General features: G+C 37.3%; 1 protein-coding gene across 1 annotated transcript in view; it reads right to left on the bottom strand.

The window, feature by feature from the left end:
• Positions 1–21,600, bottom strand: part of B3GLCT (beta 3-glucosyltransferase) — a 64,098-nt gene that overhangs the window by 38,400 nt on the left and 4,098 nt on the right. Inside the window, exons 2-4 of the mRNA XM_086481862.1 lie at positions 17,272–17,333; positions 14,480–14,519; positions 7,677–7,786 (exon numbers count right to left, since the gene is read on the bottom strand). Coding sequence (XP_086337988.1) covers positions 7,677–7,786; positions 14,480–14,519; positions 17,272–17,333 — 212 coding nt within the window. The remainder of the gene's footprint in view (positions 1–7,676; positions 7,787–14,479; positions 14,520–17,271; positions 17,334–21,600) is intronic.

Here is a 21,600-nt window from a genome sequence, read left to right as displayed (position 1 = left end):
GACGATGGTTTACTTCTGTCTTCTCTTCTCTCCCATTGTTTCTCTCTATGGAAACAATATAAGCTCCTTATCCTCCAACTTTTTATTGCAATATCTACACAAACTCTTAGCCTCACAGAAAGTTTTAAGTATTTCTCTTAATAGATTTTTATATTCACAGACAAATAAGTCGGGAGCATCTCTCACTGACAGCAAGTCTGAGGCAATCATCTCCCTAGCTAACTTAATCTGATACATGGGGCAGCAGGCCCCTTCCCCCCAACCGTCTCTTACTGAGTAACCCTAAAAATACGTTTTCTAACTAAGGAAGAAGAAAGGAACAGGAATAGCAGAGCAGAAAGAAGCTTCCACAAGGCAAGAAATTTGGTGAACGTATTTCAAGTACTAGTACAGATGCTCAGGAGGACTTCCAAGACCAAAGAAAACCATCAACAGATACTGATTTTAAGGGTTTAAATCTGATGATGTAGTAATTTAGCCTCATGAATACTTGAGAACACTGAATATGGCACTTTATTCAAAGATGACTGAGCTATTTTAACATAGCAGACAGCAACCACAGTGGAAGAAAAAACTTCAGATTAACCTCTTATTCTTTACTAATAAAGATATACCTTAGTGAAATGGTTTTGTTCAAATCCTATTATGTATGCAGAGATTGCTGCAGAAGAGGCTGATACACCTTTGTCTAAAGCACTTTAAACTTCTCCATTTCATGTATATATTTTGCCCTGACATGAGAAGTAATCTCTGTGAGATGACAGGTCTTATTTTCTGCATAAAAAAGTCAATGCAATTACCACATATTTAACTGGGAAAAAAGCAGCTATAAAAAACAGTGTGTGATGTGTAATGCAGGGCTGAGAAGAGCCCATTCGTCGCTAATAAAACATTTAAAAGATCTCTAGTGCAGAATCATCCAACTTCTACAAATTCCTTCAAATCTACTGGATATCTAGTATGGAAAGATGATCATATTCACCTTCCAGCATTACAGTGTAGGTAACTTTTACAGTTTCAGTAGTTAATGCGCTGGATATTAATTTTGCTGATAATAAAGCCTAGTAATGGTCAAAATCATTCTTGTACCTCTGCAGAACAAGAAGCAAGGGCATATCAGAAAGTCAGAGATCAAACAAAACAAAAAGTCAAGAGAAAAGCTGGAGGAAAGCAAAGATAAAACACAAGTTAGTCAAATCTGTAAAGTCCTGCAAGATGACCTTGAAGAGATTCAAGACAACTGAAATTCATTTTCAAAACTAAACAGTAATTTTGTACCCTTTTCCCAAAACATTTTCAAAAGGTTTGCTTTTCAGAACTTAAAGGCACCTCACCCTTCAACAGATTCAGAGTTCAGAAGCATTTCAGAAGTTGAACATGCAAATATTGAGGCTCCAAAGTGAGCAGTGGCATTTTAAAATGCAAATCCTAAAAGAAATTAAGCATTATGAAGACCAACTATGGACTCAAAAGGAAGGAAGATGACCAAGAACATGCTGATATCAGACAACATATGTAAGCACAATAATACATCACAAAACAAACAAATGCAGATGTTAATATGGATAAGGAAGGGCAAATACAAACTCCATACACTGAACACTTAAATGCACACACTTATTAGAGACAAGGTTTTTATACTGCAAGCTCTACCCACATAATAGAAGTGAAGTTTTAAGGACAGACTTGGAAGGTAAGTATAAATATGAAAGTTTTGGATGATGTTATAAATAGAACATCAGGCAAAACAAAAGCAAAGGGGGAGAGAAGAAAGGTTGGATAAAATGAAGGTCCCACTAAACTTTACAGAGGAATCTGAAAATCAGGTCAAGTCTGAAATACTAAATTAATCCATCAATTTGCTTTCTGTCTTTTAAACAAGAAATCTAAATTATGCAAGGCACAAACATGCCAGTTTAGGAGAAAATTCAACTAGTATGGCAATATTTAGGTGTTCATTCTCTGAATACAAAGTATTTTTTAAACTGGGGGGGGGACAGGGGGAAGAAAAAGACACAGAAATCTTGTTTCCAGAATTTTCTATCCATAAACCTGAGAAGATACAGGGCTTTTGGTAGTTACCAGTACTATCATCCGACTTATACAATACAGACAGAAAAAAGTATCACAAGAGCAACACACACCAGGTACTATGACACTCAAAACTTTTGGACAAGGATTTGTGTGGTTTCAGGAGGCCACTGATAATGGCTGGAACTTCTTCCTCCCTCGCTTTCACTGCAGTACCCTAATGACTCTAAATTTTTGAGTCCATGAGGGAACTCCTGCAAGGACTTCACTTCTTTGAGAAAGTAAAGAGTGCCCGATGCTCCAGGTACCCCATCAGCATCTCTGCCCTCACCACAGAGAAGTGCAGGACTTGTCATCTCGGCAAGAAACCCTCACACAGTCTACTGCCAGTCATGTGCCAGATTCATCATTTTGCTGGGGAAAGAGTCCTGCTGATAAGTCAAAAACTAGCAAAACCAGGGCCAAGTAGAGTGGCATACAAGATTAATAGCACAGATGACATGACACTGCCTTCCCCAACAGCTCTGGTAATAGACTGGCACCTGATCTTTTTCTACAAAGAGGGAAAAAGATGGAAAGCTAATGGAGAAGGTATGCCAAAGAGCCTTGTTTTTCATAAATAAAGTCAACAAAAACTGTCCACTGACTGGCAAGATAAACTCTTATGTCTTAAGGAATAAAAATTTTAAGAACTAAGATAGTAAGTCCATTTCATAAGGCTACAGGATTTATTTGACATGAACAAAACCTTGCCGAAGAAAAGAAAGACGTTGCTAGGTAGGAAACAGATTGCACACTAGCATTGTACACAAAAAAAAAAAAAAAGACACTAAATCTAGTAACACCAGGACACCAGGAAATAAAATAATTTAAAGTTTTATGCATAAAACATACCTGTTCTAATTAAAAAAATATGGTTGATCTTCATATTGCGGAGAAAAGACAAACTGCTGTAGGCATGGAGATGGAGGGGCAGGAAGAATGTAGCCCAACACTTCACTTAAATATTTAAACCTTGTTAAAACTGCAAGATCCAAAAATGAATCATCTGATCAGTCTCAGCTGGAAAGCAGGTTCCATGGCATGGGAAGCCATTATAGGAGGGAGAGGAGGAAACAGGGTTTTCAGACTAGAATCTAGAATTTGAGTAAGCTATGTGAAAGTTGAAGCAACAGTTATATTATGGATTACACTGCATTTAAAGTCTCAAGCAAGTTAAGCATACAAATATTTTGTCTAAACACACAGATCAGTTTAAAAACAACTCAGTTGTAATGAATGAGCAATCCTTCCACTAAATTTTATAATGACATTATTAACATGCATGTGAGCTTTACAGTAAGGGAACAGCTCAGACCTACTCCAAGAAACATTGGGAAATTTTAGCTATAGAGCTTGTTGCAAGTCAGGATGAAGAATATACGCCTGTTGACATGTGGAATACATCTAACAAGGAATAAAATATGGAAAGAAGTACTACAGTGCAAGAAAAACCTAGACACATTTTCATAGCCTGCCAGTATTTAAAAATCTCTTTCAGGCAAGATATGTATGTCAGAATTCATCGTGGGAATAGTATCAAACAATAACAGAGGAATATTTAAAAAGGCTTTTGGACAACAGAACTTCAGCTCACTTCACTCTAGCATCTGAAATTAGATGTGGAAGTAGAGCTAGGAAGAACTTCAGAAAGCATTAATTCACCCAGAGAAGGAATGCATGTCCCACTGGCAAATTAAGAAAAGAAAGACACAGTCTATAAATTCTCTGAAAGTAGTCTCTCTCAGATGTCCAAAACGTAAGCAGGAACAATTTGGAGACAGATCATTTCAGATAGGAATATGGTGATGACTTAACATATACACATTAAAATTCAACCAAACTAATTATACTTTTTTCCTCCCTTTCCAACATTTCAACAAAGAAATCTTCCATTTTATTGAAACAGTGCAGTGCTGCCATCAGTACAGCCTAGGCAATTAAAAATAACAGATTTTTAAAGCACATATGCCATGCTCAACAACAGCCGGCACTTTGGCAAGATATTGCGGCCATGAATCTAATGACAAAAAAAAATAAAGCTGAGATAGGCACCAAGAGGCTTTTCAACCTTAATAGACACAGCAGCTAGGATACTGAGTTACAGTCAATTTGTGCTGGAAGCAGAAAAAACAGAACCTTCTGCAGGCATGATCCTGTAAGATAACAAAGAGACTGAACTTCTGAGGCACAGACCACTGGCATAGGCCAGCTGGGTTTCTGATGGTTTTTGTTCCTGTTGCCCTTCAGGAAACAGGATTTTGCAAAATTGTTTCAAATAAACAAGAACACAACTATAGAATGCTCCTAACATTTGTCACATATTTTCATGTTAGCCAAACTGAAAGACTAACAAAGAAACAATATTATGAAAATTTAATAAAGATGTTAACTAAAGCAAGTATTTACTCAAGTAACAGAATATGGAGGTTTTCTATGTACAGTTCCACGCTTTTGACTGTACTTGTTTCTTTTAAACTGAGGTTAATGATCACTCCAGTAACACTCCTCAACTCACAAATGAGCAACATTCCCTTTTCTACGTAGGGATAGTTTAAATCTGTGAAACTTCATTTCTAGGAGATAGTACAAGATATAGGATCTTGCTCAAAACGAAATAAGCCTCACAGTAAAAATATTGCAAATTATAGTTATAACGCTTCTATAAAACAGAGGTCACAATTCACATCATCTATTATTCATATGGAAGTACGCGATACTCATTTCCACTTCTCAATACTCCACAGTATCAGTCTTAAGATCTTATTGTTGCGTTCTTGGGGGGTTTTGGTGTTTGTTTTTTTTAACTCCACAATGAATAGTACTAATTTGCCATTTTCTTCTGGTTAATACACATAGGATACCACTTAATCTCTAGGCTTTTCAGGAAAAATAAACGAATCGTGAATTGCCTGAGGGTGTTCAATATAAGAACCCTCAAATGGGGAAGAAAGGGGGAAAAAAAAAAAAAAAAAAAAAAAAGGCATTTACTCTACTAGACTAGTTTTCATAAAGAAATACACAGACCTTTGTCTTCAAACCAATGCCACAATTCCAAGCAATTAAATAGCATTAACTGCATCTAAAACTATATTTCAAACAAAAATCTACTGTTTTTCAAAAACTATATTTTACCAGTTTTCTAGTCTTAAATGTTATAACCAAAAACCTAATCCTGGTGTTCAATTTTTTAAGGCAACAGAAAGGGAACAGTCCAAAACGTTACCATTTCACACTGTGAAAGCTTCCTTATTCCTATCTGGTGTTTCTTAGGACTTCCTAGTTTACAGAGTTTCTTAAATGCTCAGACAATTAAGAAAATAGGTAAAAACCTTAAGAAATTTTCTTCATTGCTATGTTCTAACTTAAGAGATTGTGTTCGTAACTCGCTATGGAATATGCTTTTAAGCATGAACACAATACTGACACCTACTGGTGACCGGAATTATAGATCAGTTTCAGATGAAAAAAAATGTTTTAAGTACACAGCAAAAGAAAACAAAGGGACAAATTACTTGTAAAGATTAAAGTAAAGTAAATACGAATGTGAGAGATTCAATACATTTTAAAGCAATGCAGATATTCTAGTTTCACTAAATAACACAAATCCAGCAGCTGGCTTCCACTTCTCGTTTTAAAACAGCAGAAAATAATAACTAATGAATCCTTATGGATGAAACAATAGATGTTTCGTCCTGTGACAACAGGCAAGTGAACCTGATGATTCAGTTGATCCAGTCCTTTGTTTCTATAGAGCAGTTGTCCTTTAAAGCACAAGGATTTAACTGCCTTTGCCTGAAATTAATAATTTCATATGCGTTCTTTTTAATGAAAAATGTGAACTTCAAATGTTGATGTGCAGAATTTCAGAGATTTTCTGTCCCTTCTCCATAATTAGTATTATTGTGTCATGCTTCACAATGGACTACAGTGGAATTGCGAGTTGACAAACAATCAAGACATATCAAGTACATGCTGGCTATGCTCATTTTTTCCCGGTACATTGATGGCTTTGCCCTTTTCTCAGATTTCAGGCATGAGGTTTTTGGTGTGATGTACTTCCATCACCTTCTATAAGATGCCATGAATGCTGTTTAACAGGTACCTCTTAATACTGGAAAAGCATCACCATTTCAGCATTCACTTAGAGGAATCTCCTTTACCTCCAATAAAGTTTTTTAAAAGCCAGTTTGGTTTGCTCAAGGCAGAAGTACTCACAGGTACAACTCTCTCATTACAAAAAAAGATTTTACTTCTCTCCCATAAAAAAACATGCTTATATTCCTCCCTCACTGAAACTATTTATACTTCCACTTACTGATCTTTTCACCATTCATATTCTGCAACATCAATTACAGAACTCAATTAAAATCCTTGTTTTTAACAACCGAAGCCATAATCCTCTCTGCACACATTGCATCTGAACATTTGTCTCAATCCCAAAGAGGACTCTGAAAGAGCAGAACTCCGCAGAACAAAGGCTGTTCACATGACTGATTTCATTAAGGGATTAAAAATTGCATTTAGAATGGATTTATTTACAACAGGTTTGATAAGCTTCCATAAATGAAGCCTAAAACATCCAGAAATCTGATTTAGGCACTCCAAGGCCAAGATACAGAAGACAATTTAAATCAGACTTCTTCCTTTACAACAAAGAACCTGGAATAGAAAAGTAGGTCCAATAACCTCACAGCGAGCTATTTCATTTCAGGGGATGTATGGCCTCCTTACTTTCTTCTTATTTTTATTAAGGACAAAGAAAATTAAAGCATTGCTGATGTGCACTTAACTTTCAATCTAAGTGTCTTAAAAATCTCTTCCCTCTAGGTTAAAGCTTTACAAGTAATATTTCATATTAGTGTTGAGTCAAAACCAGACTTGTACAACATGCAGCTCCCTGGCCAGCACGGCCCACCAGCAGGTGAGAGGCAGAACGCTCAGTCTGCACTGCTGTGGCAGAGGAACAAGGAGTAGTTTGGGAAGGTACTGCACCAGGGAGGGAGCCAATACCGACTCGGGCAAGAGAAGTGTGAAAGACTATTGGTGTAGGAAGTAGGGAATCCTGTGTCAGGATTTTAATGCCCACGCACACTGCTGCTCTACTGTCACAGTGCTACAGTTGTGCAATGAAATTCTGATAAAATCTACCTTACAGCACCTTCATCGGCTCTAATAAAATAAAGTATTCACCTAAAATTACTCTATTACTGAAATGATTATGTTTTTCACTTCATAAAGAAAGCATCTTCCTTCTCTTTTTCCTTTTTCCTTTTTTTTTTTTTTTTTTAAAACATACTACAGTTGTATCGGAAAACTGTATTCTTCAAAGCCTTCCTCGTTATTACTTTTGCACCAAATGCCATCCAAATAAACAAAGCTGTTATTCAAAAAGGTAGATAGTTCAAATTAAAATTATTTAGTGATAAATCACAGCATACAATCAATAAATACCCACTGAAATAGTTTTCTTATAAGCACACAGAAGACAATTAACAAAAGGAATAAAATGGATTTGAAAAAAAAGAACAATAGAAAACGATATTTTTAGTAAAATGCAGTAAAAGTACACATAGCAAGGTGCAATCTATATTATCTAAACATACCTTTCCAAGATCTGCAGCCTGTTTTAAAATATCTCTTTTTAGATCTTCTGCTCTCTTGGAATGAAAAGAATTACTTTGACTCTGGATGATAAATACAATTTCTTTTAATTCTGTGAACCAGAAAATAAGAAGATTTAAAGACAAAAGAAGTTATTTTCATTTTTTCTCCAAAGCTAGTGAGAGCCCAGGTGCATGTGGAGGAATCTATTACACAGCAAGCTATCTCTTTAGTTATACAAACATTTAATGAAATAGTAAAAAGGCATAAATTAACCACACCAAAAAAATCCAGAACAGTCCTTTTAAGGATTAACAAACAAAAAGCATGACATGACTGGCAGATCTGCAGCAACAAAGACACTTATGCCCGCAGTTAACAGCAGCCACATTCATGAAGTTGCTTTTTCTCCAACACACCAGCACACCTTATTACCAGAGTCAAAAGGTGTTAGTCATAGACCAGCATGTCCCCTCACTAGGCAATGCATGAACATAGAACAGAAAAGATGCTTCCTCAATAAAGAGCTTAAAACGCTACCCAGAAACAAACATCAGATGGAGAGATGCACATGAGAAAAATGAGGTAATACTCTTTAATCTAATAGGACAACACCAACATTTCACATCTTCACAGTGTTTAAAGGCACCACAGTTAAGAACTTTCAACTGGAGAAGAGACTGAGAAATTTAAAAGAAAATAATGAAGTAGCTTTGCAAACATTTATGGATAGAAAAAAGTGCCTATTAAAAAAATATAAGTAGGCAATGAAGCAGATAGTCAAATTTTCTTGATGATAGTAGATAGAACAATGCCTCAACACTTTGAAAGCTAAGAAAAACAAGCAAATTTGATCCCATTCAGAAGCAGAACACAGCAGAAGACAACAGAGGATGAGAAGATGAAAGGAAGAGCAGACAGATGTCCTTTCCAAAATTCTTAACAAGTTTGACCTATGCTGCATAACCCATGCAAGACCAGAACTAAGTAGCAATCAAAGTTTAAGACGAGGAGAACTGCACAATACTGCGGTTTCTGTTTGTTTGGCCGGAAAAGACTGAACTTCACGGATACTATGCAGAAAGCATCCAGACAAGGAAACTCAAAAATGTAACAACTGAAGAGGTTCAAGACAATGACCGTTCAATCACTGCATAAGAAACAAAAAAAGTTAGTAATGATGTTGTCAGTGTTCAAGGAGATAAGTAGAGGACTTGTGGGGATGGGGGAGTTTGAGAACTGCATTTATATTCTGTCACTTGAGGTGACAGTCAGATCAAGCATAAGAGGCAACAGAATCTATTTAATTCAACGAGGAGGCAGCACAGAAAAGGCTGCTGAGTTAATGTTTACAAATTACATCACTCGAAGACAAGACAGTACAAAAAGAAAAGAAATTAAAGTCCCATGGGATCTGTATAGAATATCAAAAAATGTGGAGAAGGAACAAAGTGCACAAGGAACAAAAAATTACATAGCTAACAAAAAAGACATACAAGTCAAACTTCAGAAAAGCAGAATTTTAAGATCACCATCAGCAGCAACATTATGAAAGCTGACAGAGAAAGTAAAGATACAAACCCTCTAGGAGAGCTTTCTAAGACACTTTCTGGTATTCCCTTGAAACCAAACTTTGAGTGAGATACAGGAGATATCAAATTGAAGACAGTCCAGGAAGAAAGTTCAGTAGAGAACTAGTGAGTCATGGCTGATTGAAAGCTGCCAGATTTTACTACAAGTCACGTCTGTGAAGACAAACATCCCAAGGACAGAGCACCTTAGGGAAAGCATGTGAAGCTTCTTGTCAGGCAGCAAAATATTTCAATTCTTTTAATCTGCAGTTTCACTGCCGTGTAAATTCAAGCTTTACATCATGCAATATTTATTTTTAAAGTATATATTCTTGCATAGTAGATCAAGTCAATCTAAAAGATCCTAGTGTCACACCAAAATCTTGACCTCTAGGTTAAAAATGTTAACTTGGCAAATAGAGTAGAATGAGTGAAGAACCGTGGAACAAAGATGGAGAATAAATGTCCAAAGGAGGAAAGAAGTAGTTTCAAGGAAAAAGGAGTAAAACTGAGCACATGAAGAAAGATCACAAGAAAAACAGTGGCAAAAAAAAGAGCATTAACCTCAAGTATCTTCACTAAGATTATGAGATTACCATCTCCAAAACCTGAGGACTGATTACATTCCTTTGTTCCTCTGAGCAGTTACTTGTTAATCTAACCTATGACAGCTCAAAGCTGCAGTTAAATGTTCTACTTTTCCCTCAATTTGCTAGCTTATTCACCAAGACAAACTCTGAAAATGCCAAATTGTGTGAGGTTCCCGGAGATAAAGTTGCAAAGATGGCATAAGCATTGACATAGATATCAGTTTTGATTTCACATTTTTCCCGCACAGCATTCCCTCATGCTCTGCCCCACCAAACAAGCTGCTTAAAAAAACCATGCACATTAAAAACTTCTGAATAGCAGCTATTCGATATTTAGCCGGATGTTTCCTAGATCTCCTGTGCAAAAATTAAAATTAGTGTAAAAATCAAAATTACACTTCATTGATGCTAGTGAGAGTCAAAGAGCTAAGTGCTACATGCACAATACTGAAAACAACCCAAGAGAGAAAACCCAAAACCTATTTTGCTTTATATAATTACTGTTTCAGTATCAGTATATTTACAGATGTGCAAGCATCTGAATTACACGCAGTTACATTCAAGGGTACATTTAACAACAGCTGTGATATCCCACAATAGAATACTTTCAGGAAGTACTCTACCACCTACTTTAGTGTTACTGCTTTAATCCAATGGAAATAGTTTGCTCTGCTATAGGCACTTTAAAATAGTTCATAAAAAGACATATTCATTGTATCAAAATGTCAACAGAAAATAGGTATAATTTTAAACACCTAAATTGTTTCTCAAGTTGAGAAACAGTCAACCAAGCAAGACAAAGAACAGAGTCTTTTGGAAGAGTAATATCCAAAAATAGCTACTGATATGCGGATACTTCATGTCTCTCTTCTCTTTTATTTCCCCAAGACACTTATATATCTGGAAAATATCCTCAACAATCTCAAATGCTTATTGATTGGAAAAATACTGCAAGTTCATATTAAAAAAAATAAATTCGGAAACAGGAATGCTAAAACTCTGAGTCTCACCACAATAATGGCTCATTGCTAAACAGAAGGGAACCTTAGTCAACTTTTAACAAGCCATTAACAGTAATGTGTGTTTCAGCAAGTGTACAATGACCTATGCAAAATATTCCTCCTTAGGAATTATCACTAAATCAGCTCAAAAGAAATCTCCCAGAAGAACATATGATGATGATGATGTTTCCTGATAGCCTTTCTCTACTACCCAGAGGTTAAAGCATTCACCTAAGATGCAATAAAACCCAAATTCTCATCTGTGAGGCAGTTTGGGCCTGAATATAGGTCTTTGGCATTCCAAGTCAGCCTCCTTAATTTCTAGACTGCAAGTATATTCCGAAGTGGGTTTTCCCCACTCCCTTCTACTGTTCTAGAAAAGAGTGAAAATGACTCCTGAGCTACCCAATTATCTAACTCACCTGAAACAGCGGGCATCTAGAACCATGTCTTCAACTTGCCGAATGTTTAAACACATCACTAAAAACGTAGAACAAGCATCAACAGAAAAGACAGAATTTCATGATGACCTGTATACTTTCCTGGAGAATGTGTGACATGGTCCAAACCATTTCCGCAAAAATTTGATTTATAATTATGACTTTAAAACAATGAGGATGCTGTCTAACCACTGGCCTCTACTAGGTAAATGAATGCCGCGGACACCTTTGTGGCTCTGCCAACGGTGCTTAAATCTAGCTCCTCTTTTCTTTGGGTTTTTCTTTCTTAAGAAATGATGGAAATAAAATGAATTTGTTTAAGGCTAAATGGAATATTTGTACAATGAAGACCCAGTGAGAAAATACAAAACATCTCATTTTTTTATTCAGACAAAAACTAAAGCACAGAAGCACTGGTGCTTTGACTCACAAACCAGAGACGCTACTGTGTAGGTCAGAAAACTCAGCTTCCAATTTGAGTCTAAAAAAATTTAGGCCACATGCATATTCTGTAGGCCTTCCCCTCCTTTTATGCCCACTCTAAAATCAAACTAAACTCTAGATCAGGCTCTTTTAGCTCTTATATTTTGAGCAGATTTTTGCGGCCTCATAAAAAGCTTCCACAGTTAAAAGTCTTTTCTTGCGCTAAGAACAATAAAAAACACCTTGAACCAAATACCTCTTCACCCCACAGCCAAAAGCCAGGAGATACTCTTGTGGTGAAGGAATGACTCAACCTACCTTGGATCTCTCCTCACACTTGGAAGTGCCCCTCTCTTTCCACAAATTGCAGAAGGAATCTAGAGAACTCACGCTCCCCAGCTCAATGTTTCCTTGAGTTTCCAAAGAAGGCAAAACCATTGTACATTAGCCTGAAATAGCCAATGCCTCACTTCAAGGAGAGATTGACTTTTGTTACTCAAATATTCTACAAGCTGAAAATACTGTTGGTCAACAATAAGGCCTATCGTTTGGGGACAAATACACTCACCAATAGAGTACCTATAAATCCACCTGAAGGGCAAGACTTTTTGCCATGGCCTGGCAAGGATGACCCAACACTGGTAAGTCACACCACTTATCTTTCGGCTGGACTGTAACATATCCATGCATGGAACACTTTGCGCACCAGCCAACCCAGAAAGCTACACTGCATTCTGGGTAGACAAAGCAACCATGGGAACATGAAGTTCAGTCTTTTATTATACTTGTCTTCCCAGTGACTAGAATATCAAAGTGTTGATACCTGTCTTCAAAGGCTTGACTAAGGACACTTAAAAAGACCTCTTAAAACTTTGAAAGGAAAACTTCAGATGGTAACTTTGCTTCCTTGGTACAAAGGTACAGCTGATCTATAAAGGAGAAAGAATTTTCTTACACAAGTCTGAAAAAGAAGAATGAAAAATCACAGGAATTAAGAACCATCAAGAACTTCATTCTCTGTTTCAAGTCCTTCCTTGAGTTTACCCAAAGAAACGGGTTAAAAGAGACTTCCAAAAAAAAAAAGAGAAGACATATTACATCAGACCACTGGTCCATCTAGTCCAGTATACTGTCTTTAACAGTAGCCGTAGGAAACACTATTTAGGGGCACCACGAGACCTTCCAGGTTTTCTCCAGCGCCTCTCGTACTCGAACAGCATCAACAACTATTGTATTAGCAAATGCCAGAAGATACATTGCTGTCTACTTATCTTACCATACATTTATGGACTTGTCTTCTCTTCAAACTGCTGGTACATCCTGCTTCCACAACCTGCTGTGGCAGCAGGTTTCTAAATTTTACTACCTGTAAAATTTTACTACCTTGTTTGTCTGCTTTAAAGTGATCTCCTACTGAAATAAACAATAGATGACAGATGGTGGTTACATCATTAATGTACCACTGTAACATTCCTAAATATAACCTTCCTAAGTAATGAGATTATATTGAAACTTATGAAAACTTAGCACTGCAAAAACCCCCAAAAACATCTGTCAATGCCTCCCTGGGTGTTTTAGGAAGTGAGACACAGCAGGTCTGCTGGGAGTGAAAAAGCAGGAACGAGCACCTGGCTGTGCTATGAGATTCCACAGAAGTACATGAAAGAACACAAAGAGGACACAGACTTTGTTTGACACCAGATAAGGAAGGGTGAACAGGGAAAGAGTAATAAAGCTTCTATAGAAAGGTCCCGACCTTTCAATAGTAAAACAGGAGATTAATGGGACAAGGGACTTAATTATTTTCCACAGAAGTGGTTAGCTGTGTTAGGGACAGAGCTTGCAACTAAGTCAAAAAAAAAGCCAACAAACAAACAAAAGCCAGATCTTCTCAGCACCATTCAGAGTTCTGTTAGCAACTCTACTAAAAGCATGCTAAGTCTTCCCGGTGTTCAGCTCTGATGTCAGAACGAACTCACAAACGCTCAGAAACTGCTACAACAGAAGCATGGATAACCTGCCTCTTTTTAGAACAAGCAGACCCAAGTGTTCAGGGTTTAGAAGAGTGAGAAGTACCGCAACAGCTCAAGTTGCTTTAAGGACTGAACTGTTATAGTATAGCAGAGGCAGCACTAGGTTACAGTGCAAAGACATCAAGTCCTAATCTCAGGTCTGTAAACTTTTTGCCGGAAGGACATCAGACTTGTTTTCAGAAAAAGCAGCAGCTTGCAGAATTTTTATTCTCATAATTTATCTCACACGTCCAGTAAAATATTATTTTACCACTCACTATCCTACTAATGTTTGACATGTTTCCTAAATACTTGCTTCTAGATCTCACAAAGTTATTACAAGTTGTTACAATTAACTTATAATAACTGTAGTTATTCCAAGTACCACGAGAGCCTAGCAGAATTGTAAAATTCAGTCTCATGTTAAATTTTTACAGGAAGAGACATCAAGTATCATGAAATTTGATTTTAAGGTATTGTGTACTACCAAAAGCAATGCATCAGTTTCATAGTGCAAGTGAACATTTTCAGAAAAACACTTTACTACAAGAACTGCAAACACAAACAAAGATTGAGAAGCTTCTGTTTCATGAGACTACATGAGCAAAGAAAAAAAATACAAAGTATTTGGGAATCAGCAAGTAACTAACAATGCTGTTGAGCATTTAGGCACTGTTCACACAGTCACTTTTCAAAGCACAACTGTATTTTATTTATACTAAAAAGGCAGACACAAGTGAAACAAATACAGATTATAACAGTACTTACCTCTGCTTATTTTACTGATTGTTCCACTTTTCTCAGTCTTCTAGAAGAAAGGAGAAAAGCAAAATAAGAATACACGCAAACCCTCAAATATTTCTATAGACACACACAGGTAGTCAAAGCATTCATCAGATTATAAACGTATACATAGAGGTTTTAACTCAAGAACTAATAAAAAACCTAAAGTAAAAAGTTTTTCATCATCAAGAACTGAAACAGATATTCTCCATGTATGTATACTATTACTTAGACAATACAGTAAAAGAGTAAAAAATGAGACAATGCTTTTCCATGAGTCAATTTATACCAGAGCTCTTTAAGTGATATTAACAATGTTGTTTGGGTTTTTTTTAATATGTATCTCCTCAGCACAAAGTTTGGAATATGGGACTCTATAATACAAATACATCCGTTCAGTATGTAAAAAAACCTCAACACACTCTTACTCATCTAATCCACTATCAAGCATCTATTGAAACACAGTTCTTACAGGAAGACTCAAAAGCAATTTCTGTCAAGACAAATAAATATGAAAAGGTTGTTGTATATAACATGACTTCACTAAGGTTTACTCAGGTTATCACACACATTTGTGATGAAATTTTAACAGAGTGCTGAGGAACAGACAACAGTGACACTTCATTTGCATCATTAACCTGGAAACCAAGACGTGCACAAAAACATCTTAGGAGGATATTCAACTGCTTCTAAAGAACAGGGGCTGGGTGGAAAGCTGTTGTTTAAGAACTCCTGACTGGTAGAGATAGGACTGGAGAAATAGCTCTGTGCTTCCTACAAAAATCGCAGGAAGGAAAACAGAGCCTTCATTTATTGCACAATTTCTCCCTAGTAACAGCACCTCAGAGCTTCGGTTTCTCCACATGTAAAATCAAGATCATCTTTACTAATTGCTTGAAGATGTTGTAGGATTTATCTTGTCCAAGTGTTTTAAGACCTTCAGATAGAAACACTATACAAGGCCCTCCTCAGTAATAAGCTCGTATATAGTTTTCCTACCCTTGTGACTTAATTCCTGTTTATAAACACTTTTTTTTTCTTCCTTCTTTTTTTAAATATCCATCTAATCCTTTTAGTCCTACTTGCATCAGATGATCTCTCTCTTTGTCCAGGTCTGACTTTTACATCAAAATGCATAAGCTCCAACTTCCTTGGTAGCCATCTGTAAAACCTTTTCAAGAATGACTGCATTGCATCCATGCTTATGACCCTTTTTTGCTGACTGTGTCAATGAAGTTTAAAAAAGTTCTTATAAGACTAAGTTGTTTTGATGACTATACACAGTACTGCCACCTTACAGTGCAATACACACCACACTCTAAGTTAACCTGTATCGTAAACAACGCGGGAAGATTAATTTTCTATGCAAAAAAAAAAAAAAAAGTGTTTTATGGTACACAATGTGACAAACAAGCCATATTTTACATTTAGCTTTATTAACACAAAATAATTGTTGCCCCTTACATTCCTGTTAACGTTAAAAAAAAAAAGGAAAAAAAAAGATTTTGGCCTGATGGGTTCTAGGAGGCACCTCTGACTTCATCTGAGGAAAGGTTTTGAAACTCTAAAATAGTAGGAAAGCCTTCATAACTTGTATGCTATATAAGAATGATAACATTAAACAGCTGGGTTGAGACAGTAATGGAATTTGACAAACAGCAACTTATAAGTAATGAAAAGAGTGACATTTCCTAGTCTCCCAGATACACTGCAGCAGATCAGCAGTTTGCAACAGGGATCTTTTTAATTTATGAAAATTACTGTAGATACAGCAATCATCAACAAAATCAAAAAATATTTAGAAACAGGCATCTCTGACCATACTTCTATTGCATTTGATGCAAGATCACTACCTCTAAACGACAGTTACAGATTCTAACTCTTGATTCACTCCAGTACTTTGATTTTCCTCCCTTAAATGTCTTCTATACATACACAAATATCTGTTACAAATACATACCTATAAAAACATTGGTAGGTAGAAGGACAGGATAGAAGGTAGATTAAAGGACATTCATGCATACACACTGAACACCCCTTACGTGTTTAACGGTAGCACTAGCTCTCATCATCAGTTCTTCTAATCTGTTAATTTGAAATCTCATACTCAAGCTTTACTTGAGCCGTGACTTCTATAGCCATATGTAGTAATGCTAATTTAGCAGAAAGGCAGCCATTTCCCTCGCAATGGAAAATATATTTGACAAAACCAAGAAGAAAGGAAAACCTAGCTCTGAAACTAATAAAGGTTATATACTATTCTCAACAGCAATAACACTATCAGCCTGCAGAAAATCACTGTCAAGTTGTAGAAATGCACTTGGTAAAATCCACAAGTTTGTTTCACGATAAGTTTCTACTGCACTCTTCAGCTGATCCTGCAAAAAAGAAAAATCGTTCTCTAATTTATAATTTTGTTCCACAACAAAACCCGAAAAACCTAATTCTTAACACCTGTGAACATAAGTCAGAAAAACCAGGCTAAGAAAGAAAACAAAAGCGCTAAGTGTAAGTCTATTCTAGTAACTCTAAGAATCCATAGGATAAATTAAGATCCTCATAGTAACGGAAGAGTAGTGCTACACGCAACTTGTGTCCTATTAAAGGTCTCTTATATGCCACACAGAAGAAAAAGTCATCATATGACATTTAGTGCCACTGAAGTCAATGATCAAAATAATCAATGCCACAGATGTTAGGCTTTTTGCTCTAGTCTCTTCTAGATGACTTTATAATGTCTGTAAAATGCTCCTGCTCTGGCAATTAAAATTTATTACCTGCAGCACTGGTAGCTCGGTCTCATCTTCTGCACCTTCAGGAACTACATGTACAGCAAAAGCTGAAAGAAAAAGCAGACTTTTTTCATATTATAGGAGCTCATTTTCACACTTGACAAAGTTCTGCAGCAAAAAAAAACCCAAATCCATTTAGGTAGATTTCTACATTAAATGATACTATATTGGTAATAATCTTTATGAACATAAGACAGTCCGTTCTTACAGAATTTAGACATTTACTGCCTGATAATTCTATTCCTGTACATTGCTGAAAAGATCACTCTTTGATGTGAAGCCAATTTATCTTGGCTTCAAGGCAAATAAATCCCATTTAAAAGAAAAAAAAAAAAATCAAATCTGTTCAGTCCAGCAGTTCACTTGACAACAGCATAATATGCTTTCACATGGAAGACCTGCTTTCCACTCCAGGTTAACGTTTGGATTACCAAAGCTTCACTTGGAACCACAGAAACTAATAGCAGCTGACAGAAATTTCTATCAAACTTGAAGATGGCTGTCATACATCCTGAATGCTGGATAAGAGACCCAAATAAACATTTACAAAAATAATAGAGACCCCAAAGAGCTAATTTGCACAGACTTAGTATTATCTTAAACCTTTTAAACTGACATCACCCTATGCATATACTTCTGGTTTGTATTAGAAAAATAATCCTTAAAAAGGGCGCTCTTTCTTTCATTTTTGTTGATGTAACCTAATCAATTTGTCTCTGTTAAATGAGTTTTACTCATTTGTAAAAGTAGATCCATTTAACATAAGAAAGTTCTGCTAAGATTCTTTGTAAGGAGTGTTTTTCTTAAAGGTACTAAAGAGATGCAAATGAAAGTAAATTGCTGTAATTTGGAAGGAACTCAAGGTACTACTGATCATGGTCAAATAGATGGTTTTCTTAAAAACCAGGACGGAAAAAAAAAATCAACATATTCAAGTGAAGTGCTTCACTGCAAGTTTAAATTTTTTATTGCTTGAAATTGTTTTCAAAGTGAATTATTAGCAACCATCAATTCCTTTAACATGCTAGAAACCCAGAATGCAGGAAAGCAAGAAGACAAGATTGTCCAAAGCCTGTGGAGCTCCACCTCTGATTACCTATATCCCCATGCTCTTTCAACTGGAGACCAAACTTCATCAAGTGTCTAGGAGTTGAGTTTCACAATGACATCTCAGGTCCTGACTACTTGAACCTCAAATCACACCACTAGATGCAGACATCCCAAATTCATTCTAAGACAGTAGCCTGACATTGACCATAGCCACACTTCAATAAACCATTTAGCCAGGAAGAATAAAACAGAAACATCCCCTGCAACGTTGTCCTCAAGTAAACGTTTTACATTTCTAGTTCAAAAGTGCACAGAGAATACCTCAATCTGCCTATTAAATCCCTTCCTGACAGCATGTTCTGATCATTTTCCTCCTCCTCTTCCAACATAACAGTACTTAGAGCTCCAGATAAGGAATGTCTTCCACTACACAAACCAGATCCACATCTTCTATTTGACACGATCCTAATTACAAGAACACAAAACAGCCTTATTCTAGGAAATGTATTAATTACATAGGATTAGCCTGAAGAACTATCACTTCAGAAATTCGGCTTATTCACAGAACTGAATGCAAATAGAATTTTCATGACTTTCAGTTCTTAATATGCAGCTGAGGAACAGCACACATGACACATGAAACAACTGTGATTGACAAGAGATGCTGCCTCTCTCACCATAACATCCAATAACCCCTGGCACACTGCTTCTAAGATTTATAAAATATTAATGCACATGATTCTTGAAACAAATCAAACAATACTCAGATAACCTGGGAAAAAAAGACCTATTTCAAACTATGTCTTTGAGAGCACAGATAAAGCTCTTCAGGGAATTATTTTAAGAACCTACTTCATCTTTGTATTACAGAACCACAGAATTGTTGAGATTGGAAAGGATTCCTGAAGATCATCTAATCCAACTGCCCCCGAGCAGGATGCTCAGGACCCTGTCTAGTCAGGTTTTGAGTATTTCCTAGGACAGAGACTCCACAAACTCTCCAAGCAACCTCTTCCCAGTGTTCAACCACTCTTAGAGTAAAAAAAAAAAAAAAAAAAAAATTATTTCTTATGTTTAAATGGAATTTCCTGCATTTCAGTTTATGCCAACTACTTCATGTTAGGCACCACAGAGCCTAGCTCTGTCTTCTTTACTGCCCCCCATCAAGTATTTACATGTCAGCAAGATCTTCCCTGAACCTTCTCTTCTACAGGCTGAACAGTCCCAGCTCCTTCAGCATCTCCTCATATGTGAGGTGCTCAAATCTATTAATAATCTTCATGGTCCTTTGCTGGGCTCACTCCAGTATGTCCATGTCTCTCTTGTACTGGCAAGCCTAGACCCAGACACAGCATCCCAGGTGTGTCTCACCAGTGCTGAGAAGAGAGGAAGGAACGTGATCTCCCTTGACCTGCTGACAACACTCTTTGTAATGCAGCCCAAGAGGCTGCTACCCATCTTTGCCACAATGGCATACTGCTGTTTCATGGTCAGTTTGGTGCCCACCAGGACCCTCAGGTTCCTCTCGACAAAGCTGCTTGCCAGACAGCATGCCCCCAGTGTGCACTGGTGCATGGGGTGACTCCTCACCAGAGGCAGGACTTGGCATTTCCCTTCATTGAACTTGGGTTTCCAAGTTTCTCACTTGCCTATCTCTCCAGCCCACTGAGGTCTCTCTGAACAGCAACACAACCAGCTGGTGCATCAAGCCCTCCTGCCCATTTTGTATCCCCTGCAAGTTTGCTGATGGTGCACTTTGTCCCACTGTCCAGGTCATTAATGAAGAGGCTTAACACTACTGGAACCATTATCAACCCCAGGAGTCTACCATGCCACTGATCAGAACCCGTGAGCCCAGCAAGTCAGTTTTCTACCCACCTCACAGTCCACATATCTACCCCATAATTCACCAGTCTGTGTAGGATGTTATGGGAGACAGTATTGAACTCCTCGCTAAAGCTGAGATAAACACCATCTACTGCTTTCCTCACATTCATGAAGGCAGTCTTCTAATCACAGAAGCATGATGGCCCCTTCATAAAACACATGTGCCTTCTCCTTTGTATGTCTGTCTTGTCCTTCCTTCCTTGCCAATGGTATCCAGGATTATTTGCTTCACCAGCTTGCCAGGAATTGAGAAGACACTGGCCAACCTATAGTTTCCTCAGATTCCCTTCCTTGCCCTCTTGAAGACAGGGGTAATGTTTGCTCTCTTCTGGTCTCCAGGACTCTCCTCAGTCACCATGACCTTTCAAAGACTACAGAGAGTGGCCTTGCATTGACATTGTCAAGCTTCATCAGCACTTGTGGGTGCCTATCAGGTCCTGTGGACTTCTATAGGTCCAGTTTGTTTAAATGTTCCCTAAACTGGTCCCCCTCCAGTGAAAGTAACTCTTCCTTGCTCCAGACTTCCCATGAGTTTCAGGGGCCTGGGATTGCTGAAGGTGGGTCTTAACAGCACAGACCAAGGCAAAGAAGGTTTTGAGTTCCTCACCCTCTTCCATGTTCTTCTTTTAATCAAGTACATGCCCCACATTCAGATGCAGGCCCACACATTCCCCAGTGTCCCTTTTGCTGCTGATACACCTGAGAAAGCCTTTTTTCTGGCCTTTCAGAAGTTGAATCCCTCACCATATTCACCCCCAGGTGGGCTCTGGCTTTCCTAACAGTATACCTGCACTCTCAGTCAGTGTCTCCATATTACTCTTGGGGTGACCTGACCCTGTTTCCATCTTTTGTATGCTTCCTTTTTACGTCTGAATTTTGTCAGGAGCTCCTTGTTCATGCACATGGGCCTCCTGCCACCTTTCCTTGCTTTCCTACATGCGGGGAGGAACTATTCTTGAGCCTGTAGGAGGAGAAACTTTAAAATCAACCAGCTCTCCTGGACCATCTCCCATATCAATCTTTCTGTATTGTTGAGGACAGTGGTAGACTGAAGATGCCTGGCTAAAAATTACTTTTTTTGCAGCTGCCCTGACATATAGTGCAACTTCAACACTCACAACACATCATTTATTAAACAAACCAGTATCTGTGATGAACGCTGAAGTCTCTCTATACACCATCATTCTTATTCCCAGTGCTTTCAGACATACAGCCTGCTTCTTTTCCAACAAATAAACATATTAAAATGACTTGGTATCTTTTACATTAAATATTCCAGGAAGACTTTTCCCAGCTAATACATTTTAATGATAAGGCAAGAACTGTTCAGACTATTTTTAAACTACTGAAAATCATTCACTAAACAGACTAGCAGAC

This window comes from Leptosomus discolor, chromosome 1, assembly GCF_034619465.1.
Source record: "Leptosomus discolor isolate bLepDis1 chromosome 1, bLepDis1.hap2, whole genome shotgun sequence".
Taxonomy (NCBI): Eukaryota; Metazoa; Chordata; class Aves; order Leptosomiformes; family Leptosomidae; genus Leptosomus; species Leptosomus discolor.
The sequence above is the reverse complement of the archived record's forward strand: the minus strand, read 5'-3'. Positions and strand labels throughout refer to the sequence as shown.